At 40.7% G+C, this 21949-nt stretch overlaps 1 protein-coding gene and 1 pseudogene across 27 annotated transcripts in view; one reads left to right on the top strand and one right to left on the bottom strand.

The window, feature by feature from the left end:
- Positions 1-21949, top strand: part of FMNL2 (formin like 2) — a 294823-nt gene that overhangs the window by 189912 nt on the left and 82962 nt on the right. For 22 of the 27 annotated variants that reach the window (XR_011428223.1, XR_011428224.1, XR_011428225.1 and 19 more), the window contains exons 3-6: positions 2316-2396; positions 7706-7782; positions 18437-18520; positions 21542-21694. Coding sequence is in view for 22 of the 27 variants with exons in the window: in XM_014732462.3 (XP_014587948.2) it covers positions 2316-2396; positions 7706-7782; positions 18437-18520; positions 21542-21694 (395 nt within the window). In the remaining 5 variants the exon portion in view is untranslated. The remainder of the gene's footprint in view (positions 1-2315; positions 2397-7705; positions 7783-18436; positions 18521-21541; positions 21695-21949) is intronic. The other 5 variants (XM_070240961.1, XM_070240964.1, XM_070240965.1 and 2 more) reach the window with 1 other exon arrangement.
- Positions 14968-18068, bottom strand: LOC100050433 (elongation factor 1-alpha 1 pseudogene; annotated as a pseudogene).

Raw genomic sequence — 21949 nt, forward strand, 5'->3', positions numbered from 1 at the left:
TATTTTAAAAGCTTTTTCAAATGACTTATCAATTCATATTGACAAGTCACCATGATTAAAGAATATTGTTTGTCCCTGAGAATAATATTTCTATATAATGTAACTCAAGTCGAGGACTTAATTAGGCTGCCCATGTCAGTGATGTTGAGCAAGCAGATAAGTGTTATTAGAAATAGCATGTGGGATATGAAGCAGAGCTGGAAGTCAGGAAGGTGGAAAACTGCCAGCTCAGGCATTTTTGGGTTTCAGTGCAAAATCTAAAATTCTAATATTTAGAGAAAAAATTTATTAATTTGAATAGATATGGTGCCAGTAGTCCCTCCAGAGTCCTTCAGAATAAACGTGATTTGGCCAAGTGCTGACATTCTCCAGTGGATTCCCCCGAAGTGTTTCTCTTGTCCAAATGGCCATATTGAAGACAGACAGCAAGAAAAGATTTGGTGAGCCAGATGCTGGATTTGTAACTCTAGCAGTAGCTCCTTTTGAGATGAGACAGACACCCCCAAGTTTCAGGAAAATGATTGAGGCTTTGCATTCTTCCTCCAAACAGTTTTATTTGAATTCCTGGATGTAGGCTGAGTTTTCTGAGAAGTAGCTATGATATAGACCTACTGTGTTTTAAAACATCAGGGTTCTTCATTTTCTGTTTCTTAGAAATTCATTAATCAGTTACACAAGTGAGAAATGTACATAAAACACAATAGCAAATGCTACTAAGCGCATTTGAAAAAGTATGAGTATATTAATTTAGACCTTGTCCATAATTTCAGGGGAATAATTACAAGGAAATATTTACAGGACCAGTAAATGTGTATATCTGAGAAAGCCCCTCTGGGTCACCACAGTCTTAAGTAGGAAATGGAGACAGCTGCACTTATTGACTGTCAAAATTAGGATTCACTGATTGAGTGAATGCCCATATGTTACATGTGCTACTCAACCAGATCTTGTTATTTTAAAAGAATAAATATGGCTCTTCTGGTGTGAAGACAATTGCCTAAAAGTCTCTCAACGACAGTCCAATGAGTCAAATTTTAGCTCCTCAAGCAAATTCTACACTAGCTAGAGTTAAACTTCTTGAGTTTCATGTGTTAGGGACTTCATATTTAGAGGTAGATGGTGTTTCCTGTAGCAGAAGGGAGCACAGTTTGAGTTGTCACTGGTTATAGGATTTTAAAAAATTTGGATAATTGGATTGTATTATTAAAAAGCATAAGTGTTATTTATGTTGTAATATATCTCTGGCATCAGCTGTTCTCATACGTAAGGTTGGAAATAATAACTGGTTTCTAGATAGCTTATCTCAGTCATTTTTTGAAGCTTTTTGTGATTATTTTAGCCGTCAGCTGGGCTACTGCTAAAACCCCCGTGGCAGTTGGATCCTGTCTGATCCCTTAGTGAAGTGACGGTGATTAAAAAAAAAAGGACTTTATACGTAGACACCATGATGGCACTAGAGATATTGAGTCCTTGTGAATCGTTATTTAGAAATTGCTCTCAGGATAGAAAATTTGGAGTAATAATTAGAAACAATATGTTGATCTTTTTTTGTTAACAGCTTTGTTGAGATATTGTTTATATACTATAAAATTCACCTTGATCACTTTTAAATAAAGGGAAAATATTGATACGTGTCTCACTACAAGCCACTTCCCTCTATTTTAAAGCTTTAAACAATAATAAAATATCTATTTTTACTAGTAAGATCTTTAACATTTCTAAATCTGTGAGATCACACACATGCGTATGTACACATACAAATACACACACACTCACTCCAGTCTGTTAGCAGTAGACTCATTACTCATTTTTGAAATAAATTAGCTTTATCCATTTTGAGTCATTTTTTTGGTATTTTCAAAGATAAAATAAATGTTCAAAAGAAAAAGATTTGCCAACATTGAAGATATCCAAAAGAATATGCCATAGATTGAAGATCTGATGAAAGAGGGGCTGAATACAGGTTGGGCAGAGCATTATTCCTAGTGGGAGCTGCAGAGCCCTCCAGAGGAAGCAGTATAGACTCTAGAATACGGCAGATGTGGGTTTGAATCCATTTGTACCACTGACTGGCTGTGTCATCTTAGGGAAGTACTGAATTTCTCTGAGCTGCAGTTTCCTCCTGTTCAAGGGGTGGATAATAACATCTACTATAAAGATTCAAAACCATTAGTACATAATGATTATCTGCAGGGCCTCATTTGTACTGTGGATGCGACAGCCTTGGATCAGCAGTGTTAGTCTGCTTGAGTATGGCTGACTGGTATGCCTTTGTAGCTTTCAAGTTTTTTACTTTACTTTTGTGCTTCCCGCAGGAACGATTCCAGGTGAAGAATCCTCCCCATACATATATTCAAAAGCTCAAAGGCTATCTGGATCCAGCTGTTACGAGGAAGGTAAGATGGATTTGTTTCCACTCTTTGTTGTTGCTTCCTCCTTAGCCAGCAGAATCCTCCTGCATTAGAGAAGACCTTCCTTCCTCTGCATTATAGCCTCTGCCAGAGCCTCCAGAAAAACAACCTTGGGAGTCGGACAACGTGAAAAGACAAAGAAAAGAGCCATCCTTCCTGCGTGAGGATGTGTTTAAAAGTATTTTCCTACGATGGGAGTCATGTACCTCTGATGGTTGTTGAGTCACTGCCATTTCCAATTACACAGGGCGGTGAGTCCAGTCCAGAGGTGTTCAGGCCCCTAGAAAAGCAGGCCTAGCAAAGGGAATACTTGTCTTTCATGCCTTGGTGCATTTCCAGAGACCTTGAAAAATCACTGGGGCTTTGTCATCCCAGCTGTGCACTCACATCCTGTGTTGATGCTTTTAGCAGCTTCCCCGGCCCCAACCCTGCCCCTGGCCCCAAGAAGGTAAGAAGAGAATAGCTGATTCCATTCTCAACTGACTCTCTCCTTTTACAAACAAGCCTTGCTTTGTGCAGCCACACAATTGGTTTAAACTGATGCCTTGTGGTAAACCATGTAGCCTGGCACAGCCCTGCAGGCCTGGACCAGTCCTGGGATGTCTCAGGGAGGAGCTGTCCTTGCTCGAGATGGGTAAAGAGGCTCTTCACCAGATAACACTTGTTTTTCGGTTGACCTTCCACAACTCCTGCTTTCAAGGCTGCAGCAGAAATATCTCTGTTGTTTCAGCATGTGACTGATGAGAGAAGAAAGGCACACTTTTTCTAGTTAGCTATTGTTTCCAGAGCTCTTGGCTCCTGTATTTTTTTTGGTCTGCTTTTCCTTCATCTTCTTCTTCCACTCTAAACATCCCTTCCCCCTCAAAAAAAGATCAGGCAAAGGAGAACAGCTATTAGTTCCTTTTGGAAGTTTCCTGGCCCTTTGTCCTATGGTTAATGTGCAGACAAGCAGAAATAAAATCTACAAGTGATGATGAAAGGGGACTGTAGACCTTTGCTGTCGGCGAGACACTCTGTCTGACTTGAATGTGACACAGCCTTGTCTTGTAAGAATGTACCTGTCAAAGTATCATAATATTCCTGTCCTCACAAATCTGGCACACGTTTCTTTTTTTAAAAGAGCATCTGTCAGGCCTCCTAAATGAGACAGCTGCTTAATTCTTGTTAGTTTGTTTCTTTCTGGTATCCTTCCCCAAGGATATAGCAGCCTTTGATTTTATCAGATTAGAGAGGGTTAAATGAAGGCACACCCATACGCACAAATAAAACTCAGGAAAAAAACAGGTTGGTTTTCTGGACTTTTTTTTTTTTTAATTAATTTATTTCCTTTGGGAACCTTCTATTATTCAAGGAAGCATTTAAGAGGCGATATCTATGTAATACTCATGATTCACTTTTTTTTTTTCCTTTTTTCTCCCCAAAGCCCCCTGGTACATAGTTATATATTCTTAGTTGTGGGTCCTTCCAATTGTGGCATGTGGGACGCCGCCTCAGCGTAGCTTGATGAGTAACACCATGTCCACGCCCAGGATTCGAACCGACGAAACACTGGGCCGCCTGCAGTGGAGCGCCCGAACTTAATCACTTGGCCACAGGGCCGGCCCCTCTGGACTATTTCCTTGCACAGGGCAGCAAGGTTCTATTTTAGGAACATTTTCAGAAGCCCCCAAGCTTGTAAACCTTCAGACGAGATGGCTCAGAATCCAGCATTAGGCACACTTGTCGTGAACAGAGTGCGGCAGAAATGCCGGTGTTTGTACATCAGACAGAGAGCTCCCCTCACATGGAGTACGTTCCCTCCCTGAACAATTCTCTCAGCATTTGTCAAATTCTCAAAGGAGAAAATATGTAAACTCCTAGAGAGACCTTCTTAGACTCCATCCAGCCCTAAGCCCCCTAAGGAGAAAGGTTCTTAGAGGGAGAGGTGGATTTCTCCTGGCATGGACCCAGTTCTCCTTTGGAACAGTTGTTCCTGGGCTGAGGCAAAGAATGTAAAACCAAAAAACAACAACAGATAAGCTGCTCAGAAAGTGTTTTGCTCCCTTGCAAATCACTTAATAAAAGAGGCCCAAGACAAGGGATGTCTGTCTGGGCTGACCTTCATTCCTGCAATCTCTGCCCCAGACTGTGTGTATTCACCTGAATGATCTTTTTGATCTGTACCTCATCTTTCAAGATCAATCATTCAGCTCAGAAAAAAAATAAAATGCGTGTTGGATGAACCACTCCTGCTTTAGTAAGATTTCTGTCAGGAGCTGGCAGGAGGAAATGGTCTGTTCCCCTCAACGTAATTGTCATGTTTAAAGCCTGGAAAAAAGGAGATTTTGCTTGGAATAAGACATCGCTTGCAGTTAAAATGAGTTTAAGATTCTCAGCCGTACCATGGTGGGGGAGAAAGAAAAGATTTCAAGTCAGGGCTTTCAATTTCCGCCAGACAGTCTAGGCTGAGCAGTCTTCCCTTAACTGCAGCTGGAGTCCTCCAATACTTCGTTCATTAATCTTTTGTTCACACTGAATAGAAGATACTTAATTTGCTGTCTTCTAAAAAAAAAAAATTCTTAAGCATATTCTATTTGGAAAATGAAACCCTGTAGGGCAGAGAAGGAAGAGCCTAAATTAGATATCTCTGTGATCAGAACTCTCCAAACCAGCCTCACTGAATACCAGACGGCTCTCAGTCTCTGCTTTGTGGGGATGTGCTCATGTCTGGCATGGAAAAAGGCTACAGACCTTGAAGAAGGGAGTCTGGTCCTCTGCAGGCGCTGCAGTTGTGGAACAAAACCTATTGTCTCGGTCTCCAGGGCTCAGCGGTCTCCATGGGCTCGTCCCTGAGCCTGCCTTGTAGGGAGAGGGCCAGGAGGATGGTGGAGACTGCAAATGGTTGGAACCTGGCTCTTTTTTTTTTTTTGCTGGTGCCCACAGGCACGTGGTTTCTCTTTGAAGTGTTGTAAAGCATCCTGGATACATTGTAGAAGTGTGAAGTGTTAGCACTCATTGTTTATGTGTTAGAGAAGTGGGTGCCAGGGCCTCTCAGAGTCCAGAGTCCAGCTGGAAACTGGACAGTTCCCAAGAGAGTATAATTCAAGAGCGAAGTCAGTTTAGCTTTACCTCAGTTATCGTGCAGTTGCCAAAGTGTACTGCCTGCCATAGTAAATGCCCAAGAAACGTTAACTGCTGTTGTTGTCATTCCTGTTCTGTCGGAGTGGTTTGATTGAGTTATTTTGTTTTGATGTATGCCTCTTAGTCCTTCAGCAGATCCTCTTTTATACTTGGTTACGTCCTCGCTGCTATGCTGGGTGCCCTTGTGGCTGATGATGTATGTAGTACATGACCTTGCCCTGAGGAAGCATAAGGCAGAATTGGGGGACCAGCAAAGGCCACAGGGAACCAGCCAGAACTGTGCATAATGCATAGCTCAGAATGCTGAGTTGTTTTCTAAAGGCCACATGTGCAGAGAGAGACTCTGACATGGGAATCGTCCCTCCGGAGCAGCCAGCACACCTGGAAATGGTTTCCTCAGCCGTGTGGCCGTAGACCTTACCTCATTAGCAGTCCCCATTGCTGGAAAGCTCTCTAAGAAGCATTGGGCTTGGATGTCCCTCCAAACTATAGATGACTCTGCCATTTCTTAGGCTTTTCTTGACAAAGAAAGGAGTTGCTCTCTCTTTTTTTTTTTTATTGCATCAGGGATGCTTTTCTTTCGTAGATCCCACTGTACTTGGATTCTGAAAACCTGAGAAGGTCTTTGGGGTGCTTTAGGGATGGCAGTCGGGGGAAACTGTGAGACTTCTTTGCTTCCTTGGGGCCCTGGGGAGAAGCAGTTGGGGGAGAAGCAGAGGGCATTCAGAAGAGAAGAAGAGGGTGACAGGAGCCGCCCATGCTGGGCAGGGCACCAGGTCCCACCTGGGCATGGTGTGGCTCTTCCCACCCCAATTCCTAGAATCCTCCTTGCTGGCCTTCCTCCTTTCCTTCCTGTCCTTGGACGCCTTTGTCTTTGGAGCTGGATGACTGTTTCCAATGGAGTTGTGGCTGCAGAGGAGCGTCCCTGATATCCTCAGCCAGAATTTGCAAAGGCTTTTCCTGAAGATGATGTAACGTGAAGGTGGTTTGCGTCTGTAGCACAAAGAGCAAAGAACTCTTGTTAGAAGGCATTGCATTTCAAGTGTCTTTCCAGAGTGGCCTAAGATTTTAGTTACTGTAAATAAATGTTCCTGGAGGAAATCGTGTTCCAAAGAACTGATGTACAGCGCAACCCGATGATAGCTTGGAGATTATTTAGAGTCCAGAGGATAGAGAGATCAATACGTTTACTATCAGAGGAGGATACATTGAAGACAGACAGACCTGAGTGGAGTTCTGGAAGGATAGGTGGGATTTTGATAAGTAAGGAAATGAGGAAAGACATTCTGAAAGTAGGAGGGAGGTGCTCCAGAGGAGGGACCTTCCAGGTGGGGGCTCATGGGCAGAGGGAACTCGGAATGTTTATTTCTGAAAACGGTTAGGTCATGCAGAAAAGAATTTATGTAGCAAGCCCGAGACTGCTACCTTGGAAAGACCTGTTTGCAAGGTTGGCTATTGGTTGGCAACTGGGAAGTTGGATTTTGGGAGAGTTCTCATCATTCCCTGATCAGAATGACTCACTGTGCCTAACCTGGTTATGCCAGTCATGTGGTTTATGCTGAATGCCTTCTGGGAGTTTTCCTTCTGGGAGTCTGGACTTTTGGTATGTGCTAGGCAGAGAGTGCCTAAGTGAGCAGCCCCCAAGGAAAACCTGGGGTACTGAGTCTCTAGCGAGCTTCATTTCATGAATATTGTCGTTTGTGACTCTGCTGGAAGAAGACTCTTGCAAGCTTGTATCTGGTTTCCTCTGGGCTTCCCCTCGTGGGTTTTTCCCCTTTGCTGATTGCGCCTTGTATCTTTTTGCTGTAATAAATTCTAGCTGTGAGGGCGACTGTCTGCTGAGTCCTGTGAGTCCCAGCAAATCATTGAAACTGGCGTGGTCGTAGGGACCCCAACACATAGTCCATTGGTGAAGATTGTTGTAGGGCAGAGAAAAAATAATCTGCTTACTCAAAGACACTTGGTACATGAAATAAGAAATTTTTCCCAGTCGTTTTTGCGTAAGCTGACTTTCATGATGAGAAAAATGTGCATGCTTTGCAAAAGGAAATGCGAGAGAAGCCCACTTTAGAAGCAGAGATATTTTCGTATTGTGTTAAACTTATAATAAGTAAGCTGCAGTTATAGCAGTTGCTGAAATATGTTTTGTGAGCATATGTGTTCTTTAATTATAGAAATTCAGACGGCGTGTTCAAGAATCCACACAAGTGCTAAGAGAACTGGAAATTTCTTTAAGAACCAACCATATTGGGTAAGTGTGCCCATTTAACATTTTAGCTCTAAGGCTTTTGGACCCTTTACAGAGTGACCGAATCATATGCAAAGAGTTAAGTTTCCTGATTGTTCATTGTAAGTTAAGAGCCTGAGCTTTACATGGTGGGGCCTTTATTAGTCCTCCAATTGCTCACGCTCCAAGAATCAGTAGATACTGGGCAGATAGCTCTGATCGGAGAGATGTATAACAATTCTCAAATTCTTGGCTTGGATACAGTGATAAGTGCTTCATCTCTGGTGTGCGTAATAGTTCCCAGGCAAGTTAGGAACTCCCAACAAGCAGATGTAGACTGAGATCCTGGAAGATCTCTAGGCCTTCGCTGTGCTTCTCTGAGCTGATTAGTAGAAGCTATTTCATTATCCTTTCCTCACTGCGCTGGTGTTCCTGGCCAGAAGGAAACAGAAGGTGGAGTGATGTCACCTGACCCACTTCATGGCACTGTAGATACTTTGTTCTGAGTCTCTTCTTTCTGCATCCTCAAATTAAAGCACCATGAAGGTAAATCCACCCTGGAAAATAAAGTTTGGGGAATTTAGAATGCTAAGCATTTCTAAGAGTTTTTCATGGAACAAGATTGTTGCTTTGCTGCAAACAAGTACAACTTTATTACATTCTCCCTTACTCCTGGGATGGTGTAATTGGACGGCACCTTAAAATGGGGTCGTTTATCTCTGAGACAGAATGATATCAGGCACCCTGTTATGTAGCCTTAGGTCTACCTAAAGTACCTGTTTAACATCAGGCAACTTATTTAACCCCTCTGGGTTTTGATTCTTTGAGTTTTACAATGAGAAGACTGTAGACTTCAGATCTTTCAGAATTTTCCCCTGTGATACTCTTTGCAGGTCTGTTGGAAATGAAATTTTACATGTATATTACGTTATAGTTTTACAGAGTATCCTGTAAAATCAGTATATTACATAAATAACAGTGTACTTCTACTTCAGACTATGTTTGGTGTAAACCATTCAAATGGATAATTTCCACAGTTATTTAAGAATAATCTTTTTTAAAATTGCAGAAATGCAAGGTTAATTTATAGATGATGGGATTTGGGTGAGAATGTTTATTTCCTAAAGGATAACTTTACACATTTGTCACCTTGAGAATGAAATTTTCAGAAAATGAGCTGATTCTAACCTAAAGTTGATAACCCTTTGTCCCAGAAAATAGGCTATAGAACAATGGATCAAAGACTCATGATTTTAGAACTGGAAGAGAAATTAAGGATTGCCTAGTCCCTCATTTTACAGATTAAAAGAATTATGGACCAGAAAAAGTGAGTGACTCCCACAAAGTCTACAGCTGTAGATCGAAGTACTTTGGTTCAAAATGTTACATTCTTTTTCTTATATAGCTTAATCTGGCAGCTCTTTCTCTGAAAGGAAATAAGATAATCAGGGCTCTGGGATCAAAGCAATGAGGCTTATCTGTTGGGGGTGAAAGTGGTGGTGATTTAATATAGTTGGGCATCCAAGCTTAGGAAATTCAAATACTTTCCAATATTTGTGGATCAGAAACTAGATTCCATTTGGTAAGGTCCAACCCTATGTTGTTGGCACTTCTTCTTGACTGAAAATGGTGGAATGAGCTGCAGCCAGGATTTCTACAAATTGTCGAAAAGCATTTCTTGAAGCATTGCTGAAATAATGTGAAATTGACCATCAAATACCAAAGCAAGACGATCATGTCCAATACAAAGTATGCTGAATAGAAGAATCCTGGTTGGGTTGATGCCAGTGCAAATCTGCAAGCAATTGGAGTGGTTTATTGTTTAGGATGCTATAGGCATGTTGAAAGATTCTTACATTTCTTTCATCTTTACCAGCTGAAGTTTTCCCTTGCCTATCACTATGTGAGACACTCTAAAAGCTTTGTCTTTAGCAGCAGAAAAATTCATGGAGGTGCATTGTCTGGTTGTATGCAAACGATTATGAGAATAATCTTACAGGGAATGAAACCACATACCAGGATTTTGACCTTTCTTGCCTGTCTTGAAAACCTAAGCCTGAGCTAGACTCTTTATTATGGAAACTAACTGGCTTGACCTCACTTATTTGGAAATTTTCTGAAGAGTTACTCAATAATGTGAAAACAATTAATTACTACAGTGAGGAATTCTTGGAATGCAAGGTGTTAGATATGGGATCCATAGGTTTTATTATACTCTTTGAGGCACAATAATAGAAAGGTAATTGGGTGCCCATTTGCCTTATGGAAAGAAAGATTTTCGTTCAGATTTTTGCCACGCCCTCTTATTAGTTATTTGACCTTAGTTAGTTACATAAGCGCTCTGCACTTACCATGTGAGCTAAGTTAACTTCTCATCTATCAAATGAGGATAATAATACCCTGTAGGAATGTTGTAAGAATTAAATGAGATAACTTATAAAAGACCTAACGTAGGGTTTAATACATAGTAATGACTCGATATGTGATAGCTGTTGTTTGTTGTTATGCTTGTTGAAAATAATATTATATCTAATAATAATTCAGCAACATTATGTAATATATCCCTAAGGAATTCCATACAGAGAATGTTATCTTTTATGTCTAAAATGACCCTGACACCTAAGAGATTGTGATTCCCAGAAATCAAAAGGAAGAATTACATTTAAAATCTACTCGTCCTCAAAAAATTATTCTTGACACATGCTTGCATTTCAAGGTTAAGATCTGGGGCTTTGCTGAGATAACATTCCAGGCTACAGCTTTGTCAATCAAAGGGTTTGTTCTGAGTTTTGATATAAGCCTGAAACTCTATAAATGCAGTAATCTTCTGAGAAAGAAAATTAATTTTCTTTGAGCCAAATTGAAATGAGAATTGGACTAGAAATAATCTCATTCACTTACTCTTAGGAACTATAATAATACAGAAGAATTGGATTATGACTTATCCAAGCCCTTGAAATGACTTGAAATACCCTTGAAAGGAGCCAAGTATTGTTAGAACGCATTGGCCGGGCAGCATGAGTAGGCAGATGTCATGATGTTTTGGATGTCAGGGTGATAAAATTCAAGTGGCGGTGATGGTGGTGAGCTGGATAGATTTATGGGCTTTATTCCATGGAACTGAGTTGTAGGCTATCTCTTCTTGGAGGTAATTTATTTTAGTAAAACTCCCTATGATGATAGAAGATTACTTTTTATCCTGAGTGCAAGGTCATAGAGATTCTGAAAGACGCTCATTTCACTTTATCTCATTGTGGGGGTAGAGACAAGGGATGTGAGGTTGCGGGAAGAATATACAAGTTGGCAGGGAGAAGAGTAGGTTTCTAGAAAGGGGAAGGAACTGAGGAGTTGCTTAGTGACATCGTTCCTCCTGGACTGCCTGGCTTCTTTCTGCAGTAGTGCTGGTTGGGCCAGGCCAAAAGAGGAAAGAGAGAATAACCAAGGCTGGTGTTAAGAGGTATACAACATGTATGGTATGCATGTGCATCAAGCTACCCTATGGTTAATTCAATCTTAGATGGTGCTTTTAGGAAATTCTCAAGATCCTAATCATTTTGTCATTTATTAAGCACCATCTTAGCCGTGTTAAATGTGTTTACTTCATACAAGATCTTTTTATTACCACCCTTTACCTCTGAACCTCTGGTTTACAGATGAGGAAACTGAGAGTCAGCTATTAAGTATCTTCCTCAAGTCCATACAGCTCAAATTACTGAGATTCAAACTTAGATATGTCCAAATCTAAAGCCTGTTATAAAACCAGCAGTTCTCAAATTTGGTGTTTTTTTTTTTTTTTTTGAGGAAGATTAGCCCTGAGCTAACATCTGCTGCCGATCCTCCTCTTTTTGCTGAGGAAGACTGGCCCTGAGCTAACATCCATGCCCATCTTCCCCTACTTTATATGTGGGATGCCTACCACAGCATGGCTTGTCAAGCGGCGAACTGAACCGCGAACCCCAGGCCACTGAAGTGGAATGTGCAAACTTAACCACTGTGCCACCAGGCCAGCCCCTCAAATTTTTTTATTTTACGACTCCTTTATTCTCTTATTTTGAACCCCCATAAGCATTTATTTATGTGGGTTTTATCTATTAATGTTGACTATACTGGAAATTTAAACTGACGAATTTTAAATATGCTTATTTAATAAGATTTAATGTTTAATAAATGTAAATATGTAAATACAGAATAACATATAGCACAAATAACACTTTTCATAAAAAATAACTTTCCTAAAGTCAAGAAAAATTAGTGACAAATGTGGCGTTGGTTTACATGTTCACGAATCTCTTTAATGTCTTGTTCCTGAAAGGCAGCTGAATTCTCATTTCTTTGTCTGCATTCAGTCAGTTGTCATATGCTGTTTTGGTTGACGTATATGAAGAAAACTTGGCCTTACACTGATACGCACTTGGCAAAAGGAGTATTTTAAATAACTTTTGCAGATAATCGTGGATATTCTTCTTTGATACTACACCAAGGTTCAAGAAAATGTAATTTCTTAAAGTTAGTTGGGAAGCGGAATCTGAAACCATATCAATGAGCTTTTGTGCTCTGTTATACTAAAATCTCTTGTGCTGTCTTACACTTTGAATGGATCCTTTTACCCGTGTGTAATTTTGTAACATCGTGAATTGATCGTTTGGAAAATACTGTTTCCCTCAGTTATTCTGATCTTTCAAGCATCGACACATTTTATTCTACCGTATAAAAACATTCACATTTGTTAATAATCACCAGGCTCATCAGAATATACTTTAAGTATTGGGAAGCTGTCAAGCTCATGGTGGTGAATTCATGTGTTCCAAAATTAAGGTTTTTTTGTTTGAAAGCTCAAATTTTATCACTGACAACAAATACTGTCAGTCGTTTTCCTCAAAACAACAGGCTGACTTCATTCGCTTTTGAGAAAATATCTGCTAAATGCCCAAGACGGAATAACCACAGTTTGTCAGTCATTTTACATTCTATGTAAAAAAAAGTGTCTAGTTGAGTTTGCAACTCAAACAGCTGCACAAGTGCTTCTCCTCCAGGCAACCGTGGCACCTAGGTGTGCAGCAGAAGTGCTTGTGGAGGGCGTGCCATTTTGTCACACACAAAATTAGAGGTATACTCAAGGAGCAAGCTTTAATAAAATCAGTAATTTTTATTGTTTCACTAAGGGCGGTTTTAAGGGAAGCTGACTTTTTTTTTTTTTTTTTTTTACCTCCCGAGTTCAGTGGCGTGAAGAATACAGTAAATAGGTGTATTCTTGAGTGGCGGCAGTTTTTTCCGGATTTCTTTTTTATGTCAGTGCAAGTGTCAGCACAGTAACAAAAGCAACTACTGTCTTAATATTTTTATGAAAATAGTTTTAACGTCAGAAACCCCTGAAAGGGTCTCAGGGACCCCTGGTGGTGTGTGGGCTACATTCTGAGAACCAATTTGTGACACTGTCTCCTGGGAGAGATTTGGTGGCCAGTGGTGAATCTGGGTGATGCTTACGTTTTTTCTCTTCTTATGATTTTTAGCAACTGCACTTCCATCGTATGTCTGTAGCAACTCGCTAAAGGAGACTGGCAGAGGGAATTCACCATTTGACCCTTTATTTTGTGTATCTTGGATCTGCTGTGTTTGACTTTAGAAATTTAAAGCCAGAAATGTCCCTTGAGTCATTTTCTAGATGAGAACAATGAGGTTCTAAGATCTGGGGGCAGGGAGAAAACAACAGCAACTCTGAAACAAAGCTGTGACCTGCCTACAAGAAAACAGTAACTGTTGACATCTGCAGTGAGATCCGTTCTTTGAATAAGATATTTTCCAGAGCTATTTTTCATTATCACTGTCTCTTCCAGCTCCTAAGCAGCTGATTTGAAATTTGCCTAAATTCAAATTTCAACGTATGGTAATTACATTGAATCCGTGAGGGTCTCAGTAAGTGATGCATGCTGTCAGAGGCAGAAATAATTCTACTTTTCAAAACCTATAATCACCCAATTTGAAACTGTTTGCATATTGGCAATATATAAAAAAGTGCGCGTAGCATGCACAGAGGTGAAAATGGAAATTTACTGTGGGAACACTAAATTTATGATATGTCATTGCATGATCATATACATAAATCTGCACAATGGGGCATTCATATTTTTTTATGCCTTTAGATTCAAGATACTGCTTTGAAAGTTGTCTTTTTTTCATCTTTCCCTGTTTTCTTTTCCTGTTCGTTCATTTCCACAGAAGTTCCCTCTCACTTCTGTTCCCTCCCATACAAAATATCCCAAGGTGGGAAAGGACAGGGATGAGAGGACAGGAGAAAGCGTGAAGCCTGTTTTTTTCTTATAATCCATAGCCTTTTTGCTGAGATGACTTTACTAACCTGATATCATTTGACAAAGGGGGTAAGGTAGTCAACCATGATGGATTTATGTCTTATTCTTTCCTGAGTCACCTAAGGATCTGGGCCAGATCAAAGACCCAGGGAGGATCTTGTAGCTTAGAAAAGAGGTTAACTGCATGAAATTAAACCTCTCAGAGGCAGGACATTTTATGCTCTAGCCCACTTGTTAGGAACTGAGCAGCTGGTTCCTGCCTTTGACTTTGAAAATTGTCTTTTAAGGCACTTTCGCTCCAAGTCAGCAAGTGAGGGCAGAGGCATTAAGGGTGTTGAATTAAAGTAAGAGCAGCCAATTCATGGCCTTTGTCCTTGTATCACAATCTATACATTTTTGCCTTTTGAGTTGAGAATTGTAGCTCTGGCTGTGCTTGGCAATTTCCTACCATTTCTTCCTTCTTTCCTCTTTATTTTTTCATTTTCTTATCAGTGAGTTACTTGCCTCCTATCCAGTGTGTGGCTCAACTCTGTCAGGTGCTGGTGGTTGAGACAATGACAAGTCCTCAGGGTGACCTGGACCATCTCTGCTTTTTAGAGGCAGTGTGTGGAAAATCAGCCAGAAGGAGCTACAGTGGCTGTTTTTCCTCAGTTCCTAAATTAGAGTGTTCTTATGGGCCACTGAGATAGAATATTTGAAACTGAGGCTGCCCTGAAAAATCTGGGCCCTGTGGTGACATTGCATATTAAAGAGACCCCCGATGCCCAGCTCTGGGGATTCCTGCTGCTCACCCACCACCAAGGGCCAGATTGAATCGTGCAGCAGAGCCCCGAGGCCAGGCCAATGCAAAGGCCCTCAGAGAGGCCAAGGGGCTTCAATTTTTTTTTTTTTTTTCTTCTCATTAAACTTTGTTTTAATGGGTCTCAAAATTCTGTGACAGATTTTTGGTCAAGTTGTTTCCATTAAAAAGTACTGATTTTAAAAACTAATAACTTAAAACTGCCACACAAAAAACCAAATGGTCCACAAAACATTCTCCTTTCCTTCTGAAGGTTTTACGATGCATTGTTATCATTAACCAGTCTTTTACTATTAAACTTAAATGGCCAATTGAGACAAACAGTTCTGAGACCGTTCCACCACTGATTAAGACTGGGGTGGCAGGTATTGGGGATACTATTCATTTAGCCTTCTGAGCCTTCTGGGCAGACTTGGTGACCTTGCCAGCTCCAGCTGCTTTCTTGTCCACTGCTTTGATGACACCCACAGCAACCATCTGTCTCATGTCACGAACAGCAAAACGGCCCAGAGGAGGATAGTCAGAAAAGCTCTCAACACACATGGGCTTGCCAGGAACCATATCAACGATGGCAGCATCACCAGATTTCAAGAATTTGGGGCCATCTTCCAGCTTCTTTCCAGAACGACGATCAATCTTCTCCTTCAGCTCAGCAAACTTGCAAGCAATGTGAGCTGTGTGACAATCCAGCACAGGTGCATACCCAGCACTGATTTGGCCTGGATGGTTCAGGATAATCACCTGAGCTGTGAAGCCAGCTGCTTCCATTGGTGGATCATTTTTGCTGTCACCAGCCACATTGCCACGGCGAACATCTTTGACGGACACGTTCTTGACGTTGAAGCCCACGTTGTCCCCAGGAAGAGCTTTGCTCAAAGCTTCATGATGCATTTCAACAGACTTTACTTCAGTTGTACCATTGACTGGAGCAAAGGTGACCACCATGCCAGGTTTCAAAACACCAGTCTCCACTCGGCCCACAGGGACAGTACCGATACCATCAATTTTGTAGACGTCCTGGAGGGGCAGACGCAAGGGCTTATCAGTTGGACGAGTTGGTGGCAGGATGCAATCCAGAGCTTCAAGCAGCGTAGTTCCACTGGCATTGCCATCTTTACGGGTGACTTTCCATCCCTTGAACCAAGGCATATTAGCACTTGGCTCCAGCATGTTGTCACCATTCCAACCAGAAATTGGCACAAATGCAACTGTGTCTGGGTTGTAGCCAATTTTCTTAATGTAGGTGCTGACTTCCTTAACGATTTCCTCATATCTCTTCTGGCTGTAGGGTGGCTCAGTGGAATCCATTTTGTTAACACCAACAATTAGTTGTTTCACACCCAGTGTGTAAGCCAGAAGGGCATGCTCACGGGTCTGCCCATTCTTGGAGATACCTGCTTCAAATTCACCAACACCAGCAGCGACAATCAGGACAGCACAGTCAGCCTGAGACGTGCCTGTAATCATGTTTTTGATGAAGTCTCTCTGTCCGGGGGCATCAATGATGGTCACATAATACTTGCTGGTCTCGAATTTCCACAGGGAGATATCAATGGTGATACAACGCTCACGTTCAGCTTTCAGTTTATCCAAGACCCAGGCGTACTTGAAGGAGCCCTTTCCCATCTCAGCAGCCTCCTTCTCGAATTTCTCAATGGTTCTTTTGTCGATCCCACCGCACTTGTAGATCAGGTGGCCAGTCGTGGTGGACTTGCCCGAATCGACGTGTCCAATGACGACAATGTTGATATGAGTCTTTTCCTTCCCCATTTTGGCTTAGATTTTGTGGTGGTTTTCACGACACCTGTGTTCTGGCGGCAAACCCGTTGCGAAAAAGCAAGGGGCTTCAATTTTAAGAGCAGCTGGTCGTCTGATTTTCATAGTGAGTTCTAGCCTCTCTTTAGTCTCCTACCAGTTAAAAAAGGAAAAAAAAAATTTCTTTCACTATTTCTAAGCTTCCAGTTACCAGCACTTAAAAATGTCCACTGTCTCCTGAGACCTAGCCACATAGGGAGTAATTAAAATAAATCAAATGAAAATAAGTATCTAGAAGCAGATGCCATGAGATTGTGTATGTGGTGGTTTTGAAATGAAACTTCAGTCTTGACCAGTAGCCAGCCGTGTTAGTTCTGCTTAGCTCTCATAACAAAGCCACTTTGTGAGGCCTAACGGGTAGTATTTTCTTTGCCAATGTTGCCACCCTAGGTCTCTTTTAGATGAAATGTTACATGCTTCCATGTGTCTGTGTTAAGTGTTTATGTTTGTGATAGCCTGCCTGAGGCCTATGGGGGAAATACAAGGCAAGCTGCCTACTTTTCCTACCTTGCTGCCTCCTGGAACTACCTGCAGACCTGAGTTTATATCCTAGCGATTACGAAGAAAGAATGAGCTTGAGGATAAAACAGAAAACAAAGGAGAAACTCTCAAAAACAATTAAAAAACGGTCATCCTGATATTTTTCAGATTTTTTCCCTCTTTTAAGATGAAGACCTCATGGGGGCTGTGCATCCTTAAGGACAGACACAGGACTGATTGTTCCACTGTTGTTCTTATAGCTCTCAAAAGTGGCTTCCACAGTAGTTCTCATGTCCATAGCTAGTGGACCTCGTTGGCTTGGTGTTCATGGAAGAAGGCAACCATTTTGGAATGCATTTGGCAGATGGATCTCAAAATAGACTACCGTGATAGTAGCAGACCTTTTTACTTATTATTTGTTGGAGTTTCAAACCTAGTGAAGGCTTAATCAGGTGTCACACATTCTTTGAAAATGAGTGCCCTGGAGGAAATCTGTAATGTGGGGTAATAGGTGTTTATGCTCAGTACCTGAAGGTTCTGTTGGATTACTCTTCTTCATCACTAGGAGTTATTATGAAGGGCAAATAAAAATGTGAAAAAATTCTCAGTGAACTGCATTCAGACCCACCGTTCAAATGTAAGATGGTATTATTTTTAAATGAATTTCAAAAAATATGATATTTGTTACATCTTGGCTTTGATGATGACAGGCAGTGCCTGCAACTTTTTAAAAGGTTTTTAACATTCATGGAAAAAATTGAGCAAATCATTATGCCTATTGAGTTTCCAGAAGCCTGTAAACACGGGTCTCTCATTGGCTAGTTTAGTGTTTCCTGCAGCTTAGTGTGCCAAGAAGGAGCCGAACGTGGATTTGGAATCATGCCTGGATTTCAGTGGTGATGTTGTCATGTCCCCAGCCTGCCTCGTTCCTTGTGCAGCCTTGGCTCTTTTAACAAGTGGGCTGTGTATCAATTGTGGTGGAAAAAGTACATTTAGCAAGTTCCTTTTTTAGAAGGTTTCATATAGATTCTCTGAAGTCTCCTAAGTAGTAAAACGCAAGGAAGGCACACGTGTACCTTTTGTCCCTTATTCTTGCGCGTTGAAATGTTGTCGTTTTCTCAGTTGCCGTATCACTTCATGTGATAGCGTCTAGGCCTCATTCCGTATTTCCCTTCAGGCAGTGAATGTTGCTGGTAGAAAAAGGAAAGTTTTCCCTGTGTCCCTTCATGGCACAGCATGTGATGAACCTCTTCAATATTTTTTTATTTTTCAACAGATGGGTCAGAGAGTTTCTGAATGAAGAAAACAAAGGTCTTGATGTTCTAGTGGAATATCTGTCGTTTGCTCAGTATGCAGTCACGTAAGTAAAACTCGGCTTGTTTGCTTTTGAATTTTATGTGGTCACAGAAGATGCAACTTGTGGTAAAATTATACACTGCACTGAGGGGAGAAACGCAGAAGCAGATGTGGTAAGGTTCAAGGAGGTTTGTTTTTATTTGAGTAACTAAAAGCCAATCACATAATTGGTATTAGAAATGCTTTGAAGGCAGAAATGAAACAGGGGAGTAAAAATCACCCTTAGAAGAGTCATTATTTTAAAAAGAAGTACTTTCTTTAGTGCTCAAGTTACATATATCCATATGGTAGAATAATCTAGCAGTTATTGAGGGATGTATATGATGTGTTGTTGAGTGAAGAAAGCAAGATACAGAAAATGGCTTCCTTTTTATTTTAAAAAATTATATATATATATATATATATATATATATATATTTGTATGTGCTAGTAAATACAGAGGAAATGATTGTGGAAATTGATACCAGGCATAGTGGGACTGGAGGGTGGGGCAAACGGGGGCCTTTCCCTTTTTATTTTGTATGTACTTCTATTATTTTGATTCCCCTTTTGTAAGATGAATGGGGAAAAACCAGGACAGAGCAGGAAAAAGATCAACTTATTTAACCTTGTTTTTGTTAATTCATAAAATTTCCCATTTGCGAGGCTCCTAGAAAGATTTACAACAGGAATGAAAAGCATACATTTGAATGAGACATTCTCTTCACATTTCCTCTTTAATCAAAAAATATTTCACTATCCACAGATATACTCTCACACACACAGATTGAGGAAATAATGTTGTATTTTTAATTTTACTGGAAGACATTTCGGCCCAGGTGGTGTTTTTTTCCCCTCAACTCTTTTTTTTAAAAGCAATAATTTGTTTTTTTTATATTGCCTCACTCCAAAACAGTCTTAAGACCCAACCAGATGTTATCTCATAATCCTCATCGCTTCCTTGAGAATGTGTGAGGAGAAAGCTATAATTATTTCTGCCTTGTAGATGCAGAAACTCAAGTATTAACTGAAACTGGCTTGATGGGTTTCAGTTTTGATAACTCTTGTATATCATATGGAATAGAATGAGAAAAACCAACAGACAAGTTCTTATCTTCCTGAGAAATTATCGTGTGAACTATAATCCTGGTTTTTATAGCATACTCTTCCAAAGGTGGTTTCTTATCTATCTCCATTACGTCAAAAACTGCTAATCTCTCTCACACTTCATATTATATGACAAAACAGAATAATGTTACTCTCCTGATGCTTTTAAAATCTGGAGGAATATTTATGAAATTAAGGAAGGGCTAAGTAACTTCAGAAATAAAGGAAATGAATGGCATGCTATGTATTATATAACTCTTTACCCTTTTTTACCATTTATCCTAACCCTTTACCTGCATCGCAGGGCTTGAGAACTAGCTTTCCCAAATGTACCCTCACATAAGACCTACAGGAAAAAGTGGCTATTATAAGGGAATTCGTCAAGTCTATGGTGTAAGATCAAACCCAACAAAAGAACAGAACTCAGTGCTTTATTTCCTAATTTTCTCCTTTTTATTTTTGGCATTCGCTTTACATTCTTTGTTTATTAGTTTTGGTTTTGTTTTGTTTTAATTCGATGAAAATTATATATAAATACATAATTTATGTTCTTTCTTGAAACTAATGGGCTGAAAAATTTCTTAGTATTCCTTGGCGTGTGACAATTCCTGGCCTGTGTAATGTGAAACCACAGGTTCATGCTCCAGCCCTTGTAAGGGGCTTTCACTAAGGAGTTCCCTTTTTCTGCCGTGTGAGACTAGGGGACGAGAGGAGAGGAACATAAGAGTGCTGAATAGCTGGACGATTTGAGGGCTGCAGACTGACTTGGTGCACGTGGTCCTGACATGAGTGATCTCGGGATGCCCCCTTGGCTTACCTTCTCAGACATCAGTTGTAGGCTTCTATTTTTAGTACTTAAGGATCTATTTGATTACTCAGTTCTACCTCTTTTCTGCTCAGCACTGCTTCCTGCATCCTGAGGTATGACCCATAAATTGTCAGCCCCACTCCATGACTTTATACCTGGATCAGTCTCTGCCACCTGGATTAGTATCTACGAGGTGGAGAGCATCACCTAGTTTACAGATGACTGTTCTAACCAAATATTTTATTTTGGCGATCATCCTTTTATGAAAAGTCACACTTGTTATTTCCAATATGTATTGTTGCTGTTTCTTCTGTGATGGCCTCCGAAATCTTCCAGATGATATCAGTTAGAGCTGCCTACTGTTTATTCTCTGTCCGATCAGGTGTTGCTCGGTGGAACTATGGGTAGAAACAATTGATAAAATATTTTTTTGAGAAAGCAGAGCTACTGTCTTTGGGAGGGGAAAAAGTGTCTAGAACACAAAGGCCTGTCTGTTTAAAAACTTTGATCCTAAAATTATACAAGAATGAGCAACTTGCCATTTATTCTAACATGGTTAACATGAGTAATAACCTCAAAAAATGTCAGAGAAACAACAGTCCTACTTTAAAGAGCACCACATAGGGAAGAGATTCCAAAATCAAAGCAAATCCATAACTTTGCGAGTAATGTATCACATATGGTTGGAAAAGTACACTTGCCAACACGCTAGGAGAAAATGCTCAGTGAAAATTGATGGGTAGGAATAAATTAGTATAAGCCTAACATATTGACTTGTTAAAGCAAAATGAAGACAGCTGTAAGATCTTTTTTTCCCCTTCCATCATAGCAATGTTAGCAATTGGTAAGTTAGCAAGCCTTACAGTAAAATACAAATAATACATCATGATTTAGTTTTTGCTGTTACTCAACTATTCTTTTGCCTGGCCCAGTAATTCTCATTCTGTGTTTTCAAAGCTAACACTGGGTCTGTGGAAATTCTTTTGTGTTTCCTTTTTAGTTTTCTTTGTTTGCAAAGACTACCCGTATTAAGGTGCAGAGGTATAATAGGAAGGAGCAGGTTATGCACATCCATGTATTTGTGTGAATGTGAATTTTTAAGTCTTCAGTGGCGTTTCTCTTTTGTTTTAGTTTTGACTTTGAGAGTGTGGAAAGCACTGTGGAGAGCTCGGTGGACAAATCTAAGCCCTGGAGTAGGTCCATTGAGGACCTGCACAGAGGGAGCAACCTGCCCTCCCCCGTGGGCAACAGTGTATCCCGCTCGGGAAGACATTCTGCACTGCGGTGAGTTCCTTTGATAAGGAGGGAGCAAAGTTGGTAGGATACATGGGACAACAGGGTCTCTCGCTTCTGTTGATGACCCTGGGCCCTGTATTGCTGGATCTTGCCACCCAGCACTTGCATTTCCAGTGATTCCAAGTGAAAGGGTCATCACTCGGGCAATACTCTATAGCTTTTATTAACTTTCGGGAACACCACACCTTCGTTCATCAGAGAAAGAGAAAATTCTGCTGCCAAATGATACAAAAGAGTAGTCCC

Source organism: Equus caballus, chromosome 18 (assembly GCF_041296265.1).
Source record: "Equus caballus isolate H_3958 breed thoroughbred chromosome 18, TB-T2T, whole genome shotgun sequence".
NCBI classification, from domain to species: Eukaryota; Metazoa; Chordata; class Mammalia; order Perissodactyla; family Equidae; genus Equus; species Equus caballus.